Raw genomic sequence first — 13,498 nt, 5'->3', positions numbered from 1 at the left:
AAATATTTCAGTTGGTGTGCAATGAATCTGAAATATATGAAAGTTTCATTTTTATCATTACATTATGGAAAATAATTACCTTTATCACAATATGCTAATTTTTTGAGAAGGACCTGTATATCATGTGCATTTTAGTTTATATTACTACCTCGAAATACTTATTCAAATTCATGCTGCTGCATCATTATATTCTACAATGTTGTTGCTCAATCTCTCTCTTTAGGACATTGTAAATACTTTATTTAACTACTTTTTCACTTTTTGGTACATTTTTGTGTACCCTTATTGCATGTTTTTTGTATTTTCTTGTTGGTTTGTTCTTTAATTTTTTAGCAAGTCAAATCAGTTCTTCTCATCCTAAGCATTTCATTGTACTCTTGATGCATGCTCCAACTCCTGACCAGTTGGTTGTCAGCAGCAAACTGATTGATCCACTCTGAGAAGGTGCTATTTATAATACTGAGCTGAATACAGCACCTTGAAGTCTTTCTGATGAAAGACTAAACGTTTCTACAATTTTTTGCTTTGTTTTTTTTTAATGTCCAGAGGACCAGATTTAACTTTTTTAGATTTCATTGTATAACCTGCACATGACAAACACAACTTGAAGTTGTGCAGCACTGACACAGCCAGCCAGTCAGATTTACTCTAATCCACACCTTCATGCTGGTGACCAAAACATCTCTCAGTGAGATGACTGAGTTAACCTGCATGTAAAACAAGTTTACATAACTGAGCTTCTGTGCAGTTTAAACTAACATGAAGCTTCCGGTTTGTTTCTATTACAAAACAAACGTCCAGTTGCTGGGCTTATTTTTTGGCTTAATCTTTATTTGTGGAGAACAAACTTTGCATAAATTTAAACAGAAAAAAAATAAAACTAGTTTTCTTATAATATGCTTATCATGCTTGTTAGCTTTGGTTAACACGTTACAACGAGCCTCGCCTAGCTATGGCTTACAGTTAGCTGCTACACTACTGCGGAAGGTTGCGTCCAACCTTAACATAATTACAGTGTTTAAAAATGTATTACAAAAGTGTCACTACTAAAAAAAAACTGTAATAATTACCGCGAATTAAAATATAATACCTGATTCTGACGACATTGATGCGAAAATGAAAGAAATACGCGATTAAACACCTTGAACATTATACGCACAGAAGCAGACATTTTGACTACGGCAAGTCAGAGGTGAAAGGTTAAAGTTCATGCGTTTTGCAGCAATTTTAATAATTATAAAATTAAAACAACACATGTATTATTTTTGTATTGCAATAATCGATAAACCACATCCAAGCATTTGTGATTTAGTTCGTGAAAAGTATATGTTTTATGGCGATGCTGATCTAATGCGCATGCTCAAAGTTATTTTGTAGCTGGAGATACTGCGCATGCTCAAAGTTTTTTTTTTTTTAAACTTTATTAACGAAGCAAACAACATTATATCCATCCATCCATCCATTTTCTTTACCCGCTTATTCCATTTCGGGTCACGGGGGTCGCTGGTGCCCATGTCCAGCAATCACTGTGCGAGGGGCGGGGTACACCCTGGATGGCAAGTCCATCACAGGGCCACATAGAGACAAAAAACCATTCACTCTCTCACTCACACCTAGGGACAATTTAGAGTTACCAATCAGCCTAACATGCATGTTTTTGGACTGTGGGAGGAAACCGGAGCACCCGGAGAAAACCCACGCATGCACGGAGAGAACATACAAACTCCACCCAGAAAGGCCCCTGGACCGGGGTTTGAACCATGGACCTGCTCGCTGAGAGGAAGCAGCTCTACCAGTTGCGCCACCGTGCTACCTGTACAACATTATATATTACATGTAAATACAAGAAAGGTACAATTTACATACAAAGGCGCAATTCGAAAATAGCATTGCAAATAAAAGAAAGGGATGGGTGTAACCAAAGAAAATAAATAAATACATAAAATACTGAAGAAAGGAAAATAGACACAAAACAAAGGGCTAGGGTTAATTAAGATTCTAAATCTAATATTTAAATGAAGATTAAAGTTGGTGGATGTACTTATTATGCATCAGTTCAAGAGCTTTATAATATAAAATAAATTCAATGCAAAAAATACATAATTCTGGTTAATTTGGCTTTGTGGCTGAGAAATTTCCCCAGGATTATACAGTAAACTTATGAAAAAGTCATTGTTGTAAATGTCAATAATAAGTCTGTAAATTATGTCTTTGTTAGAGAACATTTTAAGAGAGGGAACTCTGTAAAATAATCAAATATGCTAATTCACAATGCTTTGACATACATTCAGTGAAAAAATAAAAACTCAGACACTAATCGTTGTTGAACAAAGTGACAAGAAGGAGAGATTCCATTCCAGTGGATCAATCAACCTTTATTTATACAGGTAAATCCCATTGAGCCTCGAGGACTCATTTACAAGAGAGACCTGATTTCAACAAAGAAAGATGACAACAATGGACAACAGCAACAACAATAAGCAGTTATAAAAACTCATACTACAGTTTTTTTTTTTTTTTTTTTTTTTTTTTAACAAATAGGATGGCTAAAAGGAAAAAGGTAACAAAACCAAAAAAAAAACTGCTAGATTCCGAGACAAATGTATAAAACTAAAAACAGGAACATGTCTGCATTGGTCCCTGCCAGGAGTCCAACAGATTCTTAAAGCCACTTAGAGAGGTCAAGGTCGAGAGCTGGATTGATTTGGCACTTGGAATGACTGGAGATTTAGGGGAGATTATTTGGTACGTAATTTATGAATTAATTGTGTTTAAATCTGGTCGATAAGGTATTTAAATGGAAGAGTAATACAAACTACTGTCAAGTGTTGTCAAGTGTGTGCTAGATAAATGGTCTGTACTTATATAGCGCCTTTCTATCTTATTTCAAGATACTCAAAGTGCTTTATACTACAATCTGTGTCTCATTTACCCATTCATACAGCACTCTACTAGATCTATACAAAGCTAATTGAACAAATCATTCTAATGAGACTAATCAGAACTTTATCACATTCATACACTGATGGGACACACATCAGAGGCTATGAGGGTCTTACCCAGGGACACTTTGACATGTGACTGCTAGTGGATTTGAACCCCTGACTCTCGCATTGGAGGATGACTGCTCTAACCACTCAGCCACAGCCGCCCCAATAAGATAATCTTAATGGAAAGTTTGGAGTACTTAAAAGAACACTTTCTAACCAATAATAGTGGTAAATGATAAGTGAATGAGTGATTTATTTATTTATTTTAAGGTTTCTTATCTAGGAGAGTAAAACATTTTATGTCTTAATCACTGAAGCTTGATTGATAGCAAAAAATCATAAAACTACCTAAAAAAGTGTTGATCTAATAAGAAAAATATTTGAATTGTAAAATTAAGGAACATTATACTAAAATGATAAAACATCCAAATGCAGATTTGTGTTATTTAAACTAAGTTAATTTTTTTGTAAAATGATATTCTATTTAAAATTTTGCATAGCTTTTTAATAACATTGAAATCTAAATGAGATTTGGTCATCATTTGCTTAAAAAGATAAACAGAAGTCCATTGCAAAAAAATGTATGAATGGCTCTAGACTCTAAAATGTTAATAATCTCCAAAAATTATTGATTGATTTAGTAGTTTATATATTAAATATATTGCATATAATAATACATCCATTAAATATATTTGGATAATGCAAGATAGTCACTTATTTCCAATATGGTACAATAACAAGAGAATATTTTCTAAATCTTTTTATCAGAGAGTCAGAGTCAGAGTTTCTTTATTGTCATGTGGTACATGTGGTGGAGCGAAATTATGTACACAGGGTCCCAGTTACATCCAACAATAAAATGTATAAGAAAAACAGTAATAACATCTAAGATATGAACTAAGAAAAACATCAACTAAATATACACTAAGCACTCAGAACATAAAACATTGAACATCAGCACAAACATGAACATGAGTCTGTGAGCAGATGTGCATGCATGAACACAACAACATTGAAACAGATCAGCAGCAACATGAAACAGATCAGCAGCAACATGATATGGTTTTTCACAGTGATTATTCTAGTTAGAGATTCATGAGTCTAACAGCCTCAGGGTAGAAGCTGTTCCTCAGTCTAGTGGTTCTACACTTAATGCTCCTTAACCTCCTTCCTGAGGGGAGTGGGGCAAAAAGTAAATATTATTAATTTATTAATATTCAAAAGATGGTTAGGTGTTCCTTCTTATCTGTGCATGGTCTTTTAAAGACAGTTAAAATCATACTGAAGTTTTAGAAGGTCCAAGAATATTGTAATTACAAAACCTTCCACACAGGTTTACCCTTCCAATATGGCGGCGGTAGGAACGTTCGAAACCATTCTCCACCACAAACGTACGCCATTTTGAAGAAATACTATTAACTTATTTTTAATGTTAATTATTAAGTAAATGTCGACTTAAGTCACCAAAATGCTTTTGTGTGTTTAAGCAGCTGCACAGTAACGTATAAAATAAGACTTTAACTACGAATGCCCCTAGATATGATGAGAAAAACATTTCCATCATGTGAATACGCCATTACGTCCTTGAAGAAAAAGTCAAACACAACTTTCCGCCATTTTGTTCGTGCGAAACACAGTAAAAACGCTATAAGTGACGTCAAAATCGTCACGTAGTATAAAATAGGAAGTCCCTCCCTTTCGAGCTCATTCCAGGATTTAGTGAAAGGTAAGTCAAGTCAGGAAATGTGCACCTTCTGATCGTGACAACCGTTTTTTTAAACCAAATTATTAGTGGATAGGTAAAAAGAAAACTTTAATTTGGTTTCTGACGTGTATATAGATTAACATCTAAAAAGTAATTTTCTGTCGTCTGTTTTTCTACAGGTTTCACTTGCTTTGCTGAAGACTAATCATCGAGGACTTTCGAACAGCTTTTCTCAATTCCTTTTTTTCCTCAAGTAATGGACATTTGATTACTATTTTTGCCTCCAGTTCCCGAAGGAAAGGCTTTCATAGCATAGCATTTAGCTGTTACAGCCCCACCCATAAAGAGGCCTCATTTGAAAATTAAAACGACATAAAAATGATGAAATGTGAGCTGTAAGTTCCTGAAAAAGTACACCATAATATACCCGAGACGCTGAGGATCTGTAGTAACCATAGTAAGTTGCTTTTTGAAGTTAAAATCGGATCGGAATTCATCCAAATGAGATTCTTGTTGTAGACAATAGGCTAGCTAGCGGTAGCTGGCTAGCAGGCCTCGACCGTTGGCTTCTAGTATGAGCTCACACGGCGAAGTGGACGGACTCGCTCCGTGCCTTTGCGTGTGAGACGGAATGAACACTTAAAATAAAAAATATATAAATTAACAGGATTATCGCATAATTACCATAAGCAATCTACTCATAAAGATTGCCACATGATCATGTAGTCGGGACTTTTTTTGCCTGTTTGAATTGTCGCAGTCTGCACATAAAGACTGCGCTGGTGGGGAGTTTCAGGGCACATGACGGTGGTAGAGGCGGCACGATCTCCGGACACATTCAAAATGGCGGCGGGTGGATTTGATCGTTCACTCGTTCCCTGGACCGGGGGGCTTCTTCCCCTTCTTGGAGCGGCTCTTGGTCGACGCCGTCCGGCGCACACGTTTCGTGTGAGAACAGCCGTTTATGAGCGTTAGATCCGAGCTGGGAGCTGTTAACCGGTGGGAGGGCTGTTCTCGGTCTGCGTCTCCCTCCCTCTTAAAGCAACAGGCCTGTGTTCAGTAACGAGCCCTGATCCGGGATGGACTGTTATTATAATGTTTAATTATTTATGTTTTTGTAAAACCTGCTTTAATCAAGACTTTTATAATAAGTTATTTTTATTGTAAACGGGGGACAACATTGGGGGGCGGGGGTGTTTTAATGGGTGCAGGGTAATGTATGTTTCTGTGGAACAGGTTGTTTACAGTGTTGTGGAGGTTTGAGACAAAATAAAACTTCCACTTAGCTCAGGTGTGCAGGTAAGAGCTAACACGTTCTGTCACTGCAGGGACTGAAACTGCTGCTGCTCTCACGTTTAGACACTTTTAAGTTAATCTTGCATAAACTAAAACTATTGTCTGAGCCCAGACAAACGAATATTAGATTAATTTGTTTGGTAATAACTCAAAATGACTGAAATAATCCACATCCAGTGCTTGTTTTGAAGGTTCCTCCAGTTGTGTGTCAGGTTGTGTCGTTGACATGCAGCTTGACGTGCGCACTCGCCTGCTGCCACTCATCTGTACGGTCCTGATGGGCCTGGCTCTGTCGTGCACAAAGATGAACTATAATAATATGATGTCATTGTATGTTCCCAGTCAGTGGTGAAACTGGCTCTGCATTGAACCCATCACACCTGGTATACACTCGGGTGGAGCAGCGGGCAGCTAATGGAAGCGCCCTTAGACCCTTTAACGTTTTACATTTTACAACACCCTACAAAGTTACATTATTTCATGATGTCAGGAGGTTGTGGCATGCCTCAGGGCTCTGTTCAGTTCAAATGTTACTAATGGTTCCATCAGTACTTGTTTACACAGTTAAAGCACATAAGTAATTTTAAGTTTTCACCCTTACAGCTATTGATAACTAATTTACTACTAATTAATACAACAAATATAATTTTTTATGATTTGTTGGGACTAATAATAAAATATATTAAAAGTAGATTTTTGTTTGGGATGAGTGATAAATGTCACATTGTGTGTTCCCCTCTGCATGAAGTCTAAGCTGAAATATGCTATCAATAAATGTATTGACTCGTCCTGTGAGCTCAACCATGAAGAGCTTGGTGGTCCTCCACTCCTGAACCACTTTCAGCTTGGACATGAAACACGTCAGACTGGTTTAATTAAATGTTTCTGTTGGGTTGGCCTTAATGTTGAACTGGTTCAGAGCTGCTGGGATGAGTTTTTTGTTAAATGTGCTGCGGTCATGTTCTTTAATGTGCAGGAAGTAATCTGCTGCCTGTCGTGTGTAGCTGTGCACTCACAGGGTGAACTTTGTGTTTCAGACATGGCGGGGGGACCAGTTGACCCCAGGGAGATTTTGAAAGGTGTCGAGGCCCTTCTGGGGAAGGATGGAGAGCTGCGCAGCCTGGAAGGAGTCCCAAAGGTGTTCGGGTGAGCGACTAAAACCAGATGTGCAGCGCTCCGTGCTCACGTTAAGGGTTGTCTCATCGTGTGTTCTTTAAACGCAGGCTGATGAAGGCTTCTGCTAAGATGGCCAGCAGGTGCATGTACCTGAACATCTTGCTGCAGACCAAGTCTCACGATGTCCTCAACAGGTGGGTCGTTACACGCGCAGCTCCTTTTTGTCAAACCTAAGGCCTGAGCACCAAATATGACCCTGTTTAACATTTTGTCTGGGCCCTGGTGGTGTTTTAACATGAAAATAGTAAAAAGTTTTTATTGATTCTCATTTTGTTCCTAAACTGAACCAAATTTTAGATAAAAGGTTAAAAAGAGTAATTAAAAATGGTCATTTTGTGTCAGTCTTGCTTCAGGTGTAGTGTTTCTGTATTTTTGTCTCGGAAACAAACATTACACAAAGATGAACGCCTGAACGCAGCATGATGGCACCACCACCATGCTCAACAGCCAAGCTGTTTGTTGTATGTTGCAAAATCATTCCACCCACGAAGAGCTCCACCGTCTCATTAATCCCCATAAATGTGATGACGTTCATGCTGGTGGAGAGTTGATGGAACGTTGTTGAAGTAAACCTCATGTCTGACTGCTGTGGTCCAGGTTTATCCGGGTCGGGGGTTACAAACTGCTCAACGCCTGGCTGACCTACTCCAAAAGCAGCAACAACACCCCTCTGCTGCAGCTCATCCTGCTCACGCTGCAGAAGCTGCCTCTCAAAGTGGACCACCTCAAACAGGTACTGACTGAACTCACCTGGAACTCACTTGCATCGCTCTGAACCTTTGACTCACCTGCTCTATGTTTCCAGAACAACACGGCCAAGTTGGTGAAGCAGCTGAGCAAAAGTGCAGACACTGAAGGTCAGTTCACTCAACCATCCAGACGTCTGATGTTAATGTGCCGACGTCTCTGAGATGTCCTCTGGGAGCTGCTGTATTTGTTTGAAGCAGATTTATATTTGAAGTGTCACGTCTAATCCAGGTGTTATGGTAGAAACAGCTGGAATAACTTCTTCTCATTATAGAGCTGAGGAAACTGGCAGCTGTGCTGGTCGATGGCTGGATGGCTACGATCCGCTCTCAGAGCGTGTCGGGCAGCGGGACATCTACTGCCGGTACCAGTCTCCAGTTCTGCTTGTTGAATTCAGACCCCCACTCCCTCCCCAGCTCTAGGCTGTCTCACACTTTCTGTTTGTTTTTTAAGACAAAAAGAAGAAGAGAGAAGAGAGCAAAGTCCTGGTGAGAGATGTGAAGGAGAAGAGCGGAGACGATGAAAAGAAGAAGGAGAAACCCAAAGCTCACGCCCCCAGTCACACTAAAATTCGCTCCATAGGACTGGAGATGGAGACTCCCACCCCGACCCTGGCCAAGAAGACCCCCCCTGCCCCCCAGCTGGGCAACAAGTACAACATAAAGCCCCCGTTACTCAAGAGGCCCAGGTAAACACTGTTGGTCTAATGGTCAGAAATATGTAGTTTAAATAAATGCACATGTGAACAAAGGCTGTTTAAAAACAAGATGAAATGTGTTGGAGCCAAGAGAAGCTCAACTAGCTAAGAGCTCAACTAGCTAAGGGCTAAAGTGTTGTAGTGACATGATGGATCAAACACTTCATGTCTAAGTACAAGTACTGGGCTGCTGCTCCGTTACTGGTTTTCACTGCTGGGAAACAGCAGGAAGTAGAAACATGAAGACTTGATGCTTGCTTGTTTGTTTGTTATGCTGCTCTCTGCCACCCCCTGGTGGATGACAGTGGTAACAACAGGTCATTTGTGTCTTTGTCCAGCACTGGTCCCTCAGACGCTCCACCTCTTGAGAAAAAGTACAAACCTCTGAACACCCCGTCCAACTCGACCAAAGAGATCAAAGTGAAGCTCATTCCAGCGCCACGTAAGTCCGGACCGTACAGCTGCATGGTCCAGAGTCCGTGTTTGTCAGAGATGACAGTGTCTGTCTCCACCGCAGCGATGGAGGGCACAGGGTTTCTGGATGCGCTGAACTCTGCCCCGGTGCCTGGGATCAAAATCAAGAAGAAGAAGTCTGGTGCTGGTCCGGCTAACGCCAAAGCTGCCTCACCTACGTCAAACAAGGTACGGGCAGACTTCAGGGCTTCTGACACAACAGCTTCTTCTAGCAGGAGTCACTGTTCTACTATCACTGGCTTTAATCCATTTTCTGGAGCTGACGTGAAGAGATCTTGATCCGATACTTCGTTAACTTCCAACAAGCAGCTTTCTAGTATTTTTGTTTCATCTGGAGCAAACGTTTCCAGATGTTCTGATCAAGGTCGTTCTGAAGGTTAATCAGCTGCAGATGTACATTTAATTACTTTCTGCTGGTTTCATTAAAATCTGTTTTTTATTAGATATTTTGCTAACACAATATCCTGTAAAGAGCTGAAGAAGAGTTTGTCCTTGACTTTGTTTTTCTCAGACAAACCCGTTTGACAACAAAGCAGCTGGGTATTCTTCGTCTGCCGCCAAACCCTCGTCTCCAGAAGCAGCTGCCGCCGTCTCTTCTGCCGATGAGAAGCAGGAACCGGAGCAGCCGGGGACCCCGGTCCCAGCTGAGGACCCCGAGACCTCCAGCAGTAGTAAGGCTCAGAACCGTGCACGTATCTGCAGTTTTCAGTTTAAGAACAGTTTGCAGTAGTTGTGGCTGTTGGTGCTGCAGGTGAGAAGCCCAACGCTCTGGCAGAGCCCAGCGGAGACGACGACAACCTGACGAAGAAGGGCAAGAAGAAGAAGAACGTCCACTGGGCTGAGGAGGAGCAGCTCAAACACTATTTTTACTTTGACTTGGACGAAACGGAGAGAGGTACGAGGTCCCACGATGTCAGAGCGTGAGGTAAACGTCCTCCTGGATGTCTAAACCTTCTTCTTCTTTCTCCACAGTCAACGTGAACAAGATCAAAGATTTCGGCGAGGCGGCCAAGAGGGAGCTCATGATGGACCGGCAGACGTTTGAGATGGCTCGGCGGCTGTCGCATGACGCCATGGAGGAGAGGGTGCCCTGGAGCCAGCCCAGACCTCTGACTCTGATGGGAGTCCTGGTGACCCCGGGGGCCAGCAGCTCGGAGAAGCTCACCCAACGAGAGCGGGAGATGAGCATTCTGCAGGAGATCTTCCTCAGCAAGGAGAGGTGTGCTGCTGCTCACACACACGCCTCATGTCAGCTGGACTGACTCTAACTTGTGTTGTCTCCTGTCCAGTGTTCCTGACAGTCCACACGAACCAGATCCTGAGCCCTATGAGCCCATGCCCCCCCGGCTCATCCCCCTGGACGAGGTTAGCTCACTACAAACTCACATGGTTGCTCTAAACGCTGTTTGTGTCTCCTAACTTCAGTGTGATGTTCTCTGCAGGACTCCTCCATGCTGGATGAAAGCTACGCTGAGCCCATGGACACCTCGGCCCAGCAAAACTCTGTCCTGAACCCCAACGAAACCTCCAAGCTGCCCCCGGTCCTGGCCAACCTCATGGTCAACCTCGGCGGCAGCGCACGCAGCCCGCAAGCCCCCAGCGCCCCCAACAACCCCGCCGTCAACGTCCAGGAGCTGCTGTCCTCCATCATGGTGAGCAGTGGACCTCCTGCTCCACGTCCTGGTCCTGGACCTGAGCTCATGGAGTGTTTGTGTTCTCAGGGAGCTTCTGGGAACCAGTCTGCTGAAGACCTCATCAGACAGCCCGACTTCTCAGACAAGGTCAAGCAGCTGCTGGGCTCCCTGCAGCAGAGCCAGAGTCAGAGTGGACCTCCAGCAGGTGGGCCTGGTCTCTGAGTGGACCCTCACACCTCATCTTTGTTTGTTTGTTTGTTTATTTGTTTTTGTTTGTCCCTGCCTGCAGTCAGTCCAGGTCTCCTGGGACACGGTCCAGGCAACAACATGCCCATGCAGATGCCCATGAACGGAGGATTCCCCCCCAACAATTCACCTGGGGGGCCACGCTTCAACCACCCTCCGCCCCCCCACAACCACGGGCCACCATTCAATGTTGGCGGAGGCCCCCACATGATGGGACCACCACCAGGTCACGGCAGAGGAGGCAACGTTTTGGGTGATGACTTCATGAGAGGGGGGGCGCACAGAGGAGGAAACTTCCACAGAGGGGGGCGGGGTCGGGGAGGAGAGCTTCAGAGCTCCTCAGGCTTCAGGGGTCGAGGACGAGGAGGCCCCCGAGGAGGACACAACAACATGAACGGTATGTGGAGCGAGACACCGAGGGACACTCAGGGGATCGGATCTGCTCCAGCAGGGCCCCCATGCTTTCCTAAAAACCACAGAGTCTGGAGCCTTACTGGGGGCTCCTCAGGGCCCGGATTAGTGGGGGCAGTCTGGACAGACCTTGACCTTTTTCACTTTATAAAAAATAAAAGAATAAAAATGTTTTTTTTTTGTTTGTATGTGTGTTTGTGTGAGAGTGTGTGTGTGTGTTAAATGTCATACTGGTCTTACTGGTCCAGTGAAATGAAGCAGGAGCTCGTGTTCTGACGCTCCGTCTGTAAATAAACAACTTTTACAAAGAGTTTATAAGAAAATATAGATTTCAAAATGAGCAAAAAGTCCCATTTTTAAGAAGTTAATCTTTAAAGGGATAATCTTTATATTTTATCAGTTCTATACCAGACTAGGTTAACAGGTAACCATTAATGAGCTCTTGGCATGATGTCACCATGAGAGGTGTCTTCTCGTCAGGATGTTCACACGTGGACTCCTGGTGCTCCATGCTCTCAGCAGCTTCAGCTGAAGTGTGGAGCTTTAGCTGATGTAGGTTCACACAGGTTTGTTTTATGAGCTAAAGACAATTTATGTAGAGTTTGTCATCAGAAGTGTAGATGTAGATCTAGATGTAGAGCTCGGTCTGTGCTGAGACCGACCGCTGCTCTTAAACTTCAGGAACGTTCAGTAACTCTCCTCTGTTCTCTGTTAGACATGTCCAACAGGCCCGTGTGTCGCCACTTCATGATGAAGGGAAGTTGCCGGTACGACGCCAACTGTGCATTTTATCACCCCGGTGTGAACGGACCCCCGCTGCCCCCCAACCACCCCGCCAACCACAGGCACTGACTGACGTCGGATGCTGCATTCAGTGTTTTCTGTGAAAACTCGTCCTCTTTCGTCTCTTGTGGGACTCAGAATGTAAAGTTGATCTTTCCTCCTGGTTTTTATTTTCTTTTGATGCCGTCTGAACTGGAACAGTAAAATATTTGTATGAATTGTTCACGTTTTCATTTTGTCTCGTTTTGTACCAGTGGACTGAATAAAGGCCCAGCTCTACATGACCCGTGTGTTCTGTGCACCTACACTCTGGATGGCTCCAGGAACACTTTATTTAGCATTACCAAATTATTAACTGCACATTTTATATACAAAGGTTTTTTTTAATTGATTCTTTATTTTTAACATGCAAACAAACAAAACTCCCACACAGGATCAGTCACACAAACTATAAACGGGCAGTGACATGTTTTCCACATACAACATACATGGCTGCCATGTGTCCCAAGATCTTTGAACAGAACCCTTCAGGGTATATCTGATATGATCCATCACCTCTCATCCAATGTATAAATGCTGGGGGGTGGGGGAGGCAGTCTGGTCAGAAGAGAGCCAACAGTAGTCAAATCGTTCTTGTACTTGCTGAAGGATGTGTCCACAGGGACACCCGACTAGAGACATGAGTGGGTGAACAGTTTTACCACATATCCCAGAGAAGGTGTCAAAACCACAAGCTGTAGTTTGGGACAGGTCCAGAATGGATGCAGGAGTGTAGCTGGAGTTTCTTTACAACCATTACATGCAAGGATACATTAAACATATTACGTTATTATTGTTTATCGTATATCTTTGTGTACTTTATATACATATATACGTTATATAATTGCTATTTTTGGGTGTAACTGAACCTCAAGTACACAATTTCATTCCACCCCATGTACAACATCTAATGTGAACGACAGTAAAGTGTCCTTGACCCTTGATTTAGATGTGAAGTTAGAAAACATACTGCTAAATATTTGAGACTGTGCATAAAATGTGAATAAATAAGAGTAAATAAATACTTGATTGAATAAAAAAACCAAAGGTGTCAGTAATTTATTAAAATTGGAAATAAATTGTTAAAAATTTAATCTAGTTAAACAAGGAAAGGACTCTAAAATTAATTTGTAATTAAAAATGCATATAATTATGTCTCATGTATTTATTAATATATCCTTTGCCTGCAGTGTCAGGTGTGGCACCAGGGACTATTTGACTGTTAAAAGGCACCCCACCCCCAACAACTTTTCATTTCTTGTTTTTGTTGTGTTGCACTCATATATATATATATATATAT

At 42.1% G+C, this 13,498-nt stretch overlaps 2 protein-coding genes across 2 annotated transcripts in view; one reads left to right on the top strand and one right to left on the bottom strand.

Moving 5' to 3' along the window:
* mrps18b (mitochondrial ribosomal protein S18B) overlaps window positions 1-1,211 on the bottom strand; it is a gene marked incomplete in the record, with an annotated part of 16,433 nt that extends 15,222 nt beyond the window's left edge. The window contains 2 exon segments of the mRNA XM_037693218.1: window positions 1,091-1,175; window positions 1,177-1,211. Of these exon segments, the coding sequence (XP_037549146.1) occupies window positions 1,091-1,175; window positions 1,177-1,211 (120 nt within the window).
* Window positions 1,212-4,695: 3,484 nt separating this feature from the next.
* On the top strand, window positions 4,696-12,768 carry ppp1r10 (protein phosphatase 1, regulatory subunit 10). Its single transcript, XM_037693316.1, has 18 exons — window positions 4,696-4,716; window positions 4,875-5,152; window positions 7,029-7,137; window positions 7,215-7,301; window positions 7,765-7,900; window positions 7,973-8,024; window positions 8,189-8,278; window positions 8,368-8,602; window positions 8,950-9,053; window positions 9,129-9,253; window positions 9,597-9,756; window positions 9,837-9,980; window positions 10,058-10,304; window positions 10,375-10,450; window positions 10,528-10,737; window positions 10,807-10,924; window positions 11,009-11,362; window positions 12,092-12,768. The coding sequence occupies exons 3-18, from the start codon at window positions 7,031-7,033 to the stop codon at window positions 12,226-12,228; spliced, it is 2,382 nt and encodes a 793-aa protein (XP_037549244.1). The 5' UTR covers window positions 4,696-4,716; window positions 4,875-5,152; window positions 7,029-7,030; the 3' UTR covers window positions 12,229-12,768.
* The last annotated feature ends 730 nt before the right edge of the window (window positions 12,769-13,498 follow it).

The sequence above is a fragment of the Nematolebias whitei genome, chromosome 19 (assembly GCF_014905685.2).
Source record: "Nematolebias whitei isolate Nwh7 chromosome 19, NemWhi1, whole genome shotgun sequence".
Lineage (NCBI taxonomy): Eukaryota > Metazoa > Chordata > Actinopteri > Cyprinodontiformes > Rivulidae > Nematolebias > Nematolebias whitei.
Note: the sequence above shows the minus strand (reverse complement) of the source record. Positions and strands in the feature narration are given on the sequence as shown.

What these genes read in the sequence shown, in the direction of transcription:
- ppp1r10 (XM_037693316.1), top strand. Translation starts at nt 7,031, where the DNA reads ATGGCGGGGGGACCAGTTGACCCCAGGGAGATTTTGAAAGGTGTCGAG. An exon ending in GAAGCTCATTCCAGCGCCAC is followed by an intron (nt 9,054 to 9,128) that starts GTAAGTCCGGAC and finishes TCTCCACCGCAG; the next exon opens with CGATGGAGGGCACAGGGTTT. An exon ending in AGCTGCTGTCCTCCATCATG is followed by an intron (nt 10,738 to 10,806) that starts GTGAGCAGTGGA and finishes TTGTGTTCTCAG; the next exon opens with GGAGCTTCTGGGAACCAGTC.